At 50.0% G+C, this 5,000-nt stretch overlaps 1 protein-coding gene across 1 annotated transcript in view; it reads left to right on the forward strand.

The window, feature by feature from the left end:
• Nucleotides 1–5,000, forward strand: part of dscaml1 (Down syndrome cell adhesion molecule like 1) — a 281,826-nt gene that overhangs the window by 65,243 nt on the left and 211,583 nt on the right. Inside the window, exon 3 of the mRNA XM_063204745.1 lies at nucleotides 4,626–4,772. Within this exon, the coding sequence (XP_063060815.1) occupies nucleotides 4,626–4,772 (147 nt within the window). The remainder of the gene's footprint in view (nucleotides 1–4,625; nucleotides 4,773–5,000) is intronic.

The following is a 5,000-nucleotide window of genomic DNA, read 5'->3' on the forward strand; positions in this document are numbered from 1 at the left end:
GCACAGACCTACTCTGCGTATATATTTTTGTGGATTGCAAATGAATGGGATATTGTAGGACTTTGGGGTTAACGACTTCGCAAGCAGACAAGGACATTGGTTTGGGTTTCAGTTGGTGACACGGGTGACGCACACACACACACACACACACAGACACACACACACACACACACACACACACACACACACACACACACACACAAACACACACACACACACGGTCAGCAGGCACAAACCGGTATTAATGACTGAGGAAAGTGGCCCGCGGGCTAGGCGTTAATTATATCGCCAGAGAGAGAGAGAGAGAGAGAGAGAGAGAGAGAGAGAGAGAGAGAGAGAGAGAGAGAGAGGGAGAGAGAGAGAGAGGGAGAGAGATGGATATGGAGAGAGAGAATAACAGTGTGCTAGTGTGCGGGTGGGAGGGTGTTGATTTTGGGCTGCTACGTTTGCCTGATTGGGCGTTAGTTGGGGCTGCTACGTTTGATTGGGCGTTGGTTGGTTTAGGCTGCCATGTTTGATTGGGCGTTGGTTGGGGCTGCTACGTTTGATTGGGCGTTGGTTGGGGCTGCTACGTTTGATTGGGCGTTGGGGCTGCCATGTTTGGTCCTCCTGATTGGGCGTTGGTTGGGGCTGCTACGTTTGATTGGGCGTTAGTTGGGGCTGACATGTTTGATAGGGCGTTGGTTGGGGCTGCCATGTTTGGTCCTCCTGATTGGGCGTTGGTTGGGGCTGCTACGTTTGATTGGGCGTTGGTTGGGGCTGCTACGTTTGCCTGATTGGGCGTTAGTTGGGGCTGCTACGTTTGATTGGCCGTTAGTTGGGGCTGCTACGTTTGATTGGGCGTTGGAGCTGCCATGTTTGGTCCTCCTGATTGGGCGTTGGTTGGGGCTGCTACGTTTGATTGGGCGTTGGGTTGGGAATGCTACGTTTGATTGGGCGTTGGTGTAGGCTGCTACGTTTGATTGGGCGTTGGAGCTGCCATGTTTGGTCCTCCTGATTGGGCGTTGGTTGGGGCTGCTACGTTTGATTGGGCGTTGGTTGGGGCTGCTACGTTTGATTGGGCGTTGGTTGGGGCTGCTACGTTTGATTGGGCGTTGGGTTGGGGCTGACATGTTTGATAGGGCGTTGGTTGGGGCTGCTACGTTTGATTGGGCGTTGGTTGGGGCTGCTACGTTTGATTGGGCGTTAGTTGGGGCTGCCATGTTTGGTCCTCCTGATTGCTGCTGCATTTCAGCAGGAAAGTTACATTAGCCAGCGAATCCAATTGCAATGCCACACTATTTACACAGACACACACACACACACACACACACGCACGCACGCACACACGCACGCACGCACACACGTGCGCGCGCGCACACACACACAGTTTTGTGGCAACCGTACTTCCATGGTTTAATCAAATCCACCTCGTCATGACAGACACACACATACACACACAGACACACAAATAGACACACACACACACACAGTGCAGTGTAATCAAATTCAGCTGGTCATATCTGTCAGGGGGTCCCTTTACTGCGAGACGGTAGCTCTCCTCACGACACCCCCGCCCCCCATCCCTTAAAATTAAACCCCATACACACACACACACACACACACACACACACACACACACACACACACACACACACACACACACACACACACACACACACACACACACACACACACACACACACACACACACACACAAACCCCATACGGGCACTGTACTCGTGCTGCTGATGAAATGGCAACAAATTGAGTTTTGCTAAATGAAAACAAAATTCAGCGTCTCTTTTAATTGGCTCCAGGTCCCCTCGGTTTCTCCCCGAAGCTCTGCTTAATATCCTAGCAGGTGATAATAAAAATAAACAAACGCTAAGCTAATGCCAAAGTTACGCTAAACTAACGCTTGTCAGCCACTCTCCTCCTCTGCTTCTGGACCTGTAGGGATAGTGATGTTAATAAACAAATGCTAAACTAACGGTAAATTATTGCTAAAGTAATGTTTCTCAACCACTCTCTCCTCTGCGTCCGTTGTGGACTCGTAGGGATAATGATGATTAATAAACAAACGCTAAACTAGCGCTAAATTATTGCTAAAGTAATGTTTCTCAAACACTCTCCTCTGGCTTCCGTTGTGGACTCATAGTCATAATAATAAACAAGTGCCACACTAACGCTTGTGAAGGCCTTTGCTCTGCTTCCGTTTTGGACCCGTAGAGATAATAATAATAATAAATAAACACTAAATAAATGCTAAGTTAGCTTTAGCTAGCGTTTGTCAGAGCCTGAACTCTGCTTGCGTTCACTGCGGTCCAGTCTCTGGCTCTATAGAATGCTGCTGCAGCCTGTGGTAACCTACCTCTCAGTGGCTCTTGTGGTAACACTGCTGAAAGCCATTGACTGAGTGAGTGAATGTGTGTGTGTGTGTGTGTGTGTGTGTGTGTGTGTGTGTGTGTGTGTGTGTGTGTGTGTGTGTGTGTGTGTGTGTGTGTGTGTGTGTGTGTGTGTGTGTGTGTGTGTGTGTGTGTGTGTGTGTCTGTGTGTGTGTGTGTCTGTGTGTGTGTGTGTGTGTGTGTGTGTAAGCATCTCTCAAGGCGACGGTGGTGAAAGCCATTGCTGTCAAGGTTGTGCTTTAAGGAGGGAGAGGTGTGTGTGTGTGTGTGTGTGTGTCTGTCTGTGTGTGTGTGTGTGTGTGTGTGTGTGTGTGTGTGTGTGTGTGTGTCTCTTTAAGGAGAGATGAAAGGAGAGAGGAGGTAGTTGTGTTATGCAATGGGCTGTGCGATGATATTGAACTTCAGCGCTTCAATATGTCACTACACACACACACACACACACACACACACACACACACACACACACACACACACACACACACACACACACACACACACACACACACACACACACACACACACACACACACACACACACCTCGTGTCGCTGCTCTATGGGCTCTTGTGTACAGTACAAGTGTAGTGCTTTGGAAGCGACTCCAGATGTGGCGTTTATCACCCTGAGCATTATAAATCACCAGCCAGGAGAGGCACCCCCTGACCTTCTACTCTACTGCTCCTTACTCGCGCTCTCTCTCTTTCTCTTTCTCTCTCTCTCTCTCTCGCTCTCTCTCTCTCTCTCTCTCTCTCTCTCTCTCTCTCTCTCTCTCTCTCTCGCTCTCTCTCTCTCTCTCGCTCTTGCTATCACTCTCTCGCTCACGCTCTCCCTCTCTATCTCTCTCTCTCGCTCTCTCTCACGCTCTCTCTTTATCTCTCTCTCTCTCGCTCTCTCTCACGCTCTCTCTTTCTCTCTCTCTCTCGCTCTCACTCTTGCGCTCAGTCTCTCTCTCTCTCTATCTCTCTTGCTCTCACTCTTGCGCTCAGTCTCTCTCTCTCTCTATCTCTCTTGCTCTCACTCTTGCGCTCAGTCTCTCTCTCTCTCTCTCTCTCTCTCTCTCTCTCTCTCTTGCTCTCTCTCTCTCGCTCTTGCTGTCACTCTCCCTCTCTCTTTCTCTCTCTCTCCTCTTCTTTTTCCGTCTGGATTAATAAATGTGCGCTTCTATATTCTACCACTCCCTTCATCTCCTCTCTCTCTGTCTCTCTCTCTCTCCCACCCCCTCTCTCTCTCTCTCTCTCTCTCCCACCCCCCCTCTCTCTCTCTCTCTCTCTCTCCCACCCCCTCTCTCTCTCTCTCTCTCTCTCCATCACTTCCTCCATCCCTCTATATCTCAGATATCACGGTCACCATATAGGGCACAATGTTGACATGAAAGCCAGTACTCTTCTTTCCTCTATCCTACATAGAGGACAGTGTTTGCGGAGCACTACAAGGTGTCACCTCTTTTACAGTCTCTAACATTCTCCTTTCACTTACTCACTCTCCTTTCATTCCAGACGGCCAGTTATGGGGCTATTGGATACAATCTGGTGGTCCTCAAGTGCCACTCACTCTCTCTTCCTCTCCTCCTGTCTCTCAAATTCAAATTCAAATTCAAATTCAAATGTGAAGCTTACAAAGACCATCAACATCTCTCTCCTCTCTCCTTCTCTCCCTCTCTCCCTCTCTCTCTGTCTCTCTCTCTCTCTCTCTCTCTCTCTCTCTCTCTCTCTCTCTCTCTCTCTCTCTCATATCTGTGAGTATCAGTGTTAGCAATCCTTATAAAGAACACTAACATCTCTCAACTCAAGACATGTCCATGTCTTCCTCTCTCTCTCCTTCTCTCTCCTTCTCTCTCTCCTCCTCTCTTACTAACCTCCTCTCCTTCTCTCTCTCCTCCTCTCTCTTACTAACCTCCTCTCCTTCTTTCTCTCCTCCTCTCTCTTACTAACCTCCTCTCTTCTCTCTCTCCTCCTCCTCTCTTACTCACCTCCTCTCTTCTCTTCTCCTCTCTCTTACTAACCCCCTTCTCCTTCTTTCTCTCCTCCTCTCTCCTTCTCTCTCTCCTCCTCCTCTCTTACGAACCTCCTCTCCTCTCTTCTCCTCCTCTACAGTGTTCAGGGAGCCCTACACGGAGCGCGTGGCCGACCAGCGGGCTATGTGACCCTCTCTCTCTCCTTCTCTCTCCTCCTCTCCTCTTCTCTCCTCTCTCTCCTCCTCTGTCTCACTAACCTCCTCTCTTCTCTTCTCCCCCACTCCAGTGTTCAGGGAGCCCTACACGGTGCGCGTGGCGGACCAGCGGGCGATGCGAGGCAACGTGGCCGTCTTCAAGTGCCTCATCCCGTCCGCCGTGCAGGAGTACGTCAGCGTGGTGTCCTGGGAGAAAGACACCGTCTCCATCGCACCAGGTAACATACTGTGTGTGTGTGTGTGTGTGTGTGTGTGTGTGTGTGTGTGTGTGTGTGTGTGTGTGTGTGTGTGTGTGTGTGTGTGTGTGTGTGTGTGTGTGTTTGTGTGTGTGTGTGTGTACGTCACGTAGTATCCTGGGAGACGGACATCATAGCAGGTAGGAAACACCTACCGGGTGTGTGTGTGTATGTGTGTGTGTGTGTGTGTGTGTGTGTGTTTGTGTGTGT

This window comes from Engraulis encrasicolus, chromosome 8 (genome assembly GCF_034702125.1).
Source record: "Engraulis encrasicolus isolate BLACKSEA-1 chromosome 8, IST_EnEncr_1.0, whole genome shotgun sequence".
Classification (NCBI taxonomy): Eukaryota; Metazoa; Chordata; class Actinopteri; order Clupeiformes; family Engraulidae; genus Engraulis; species Engraulis encrasicolus.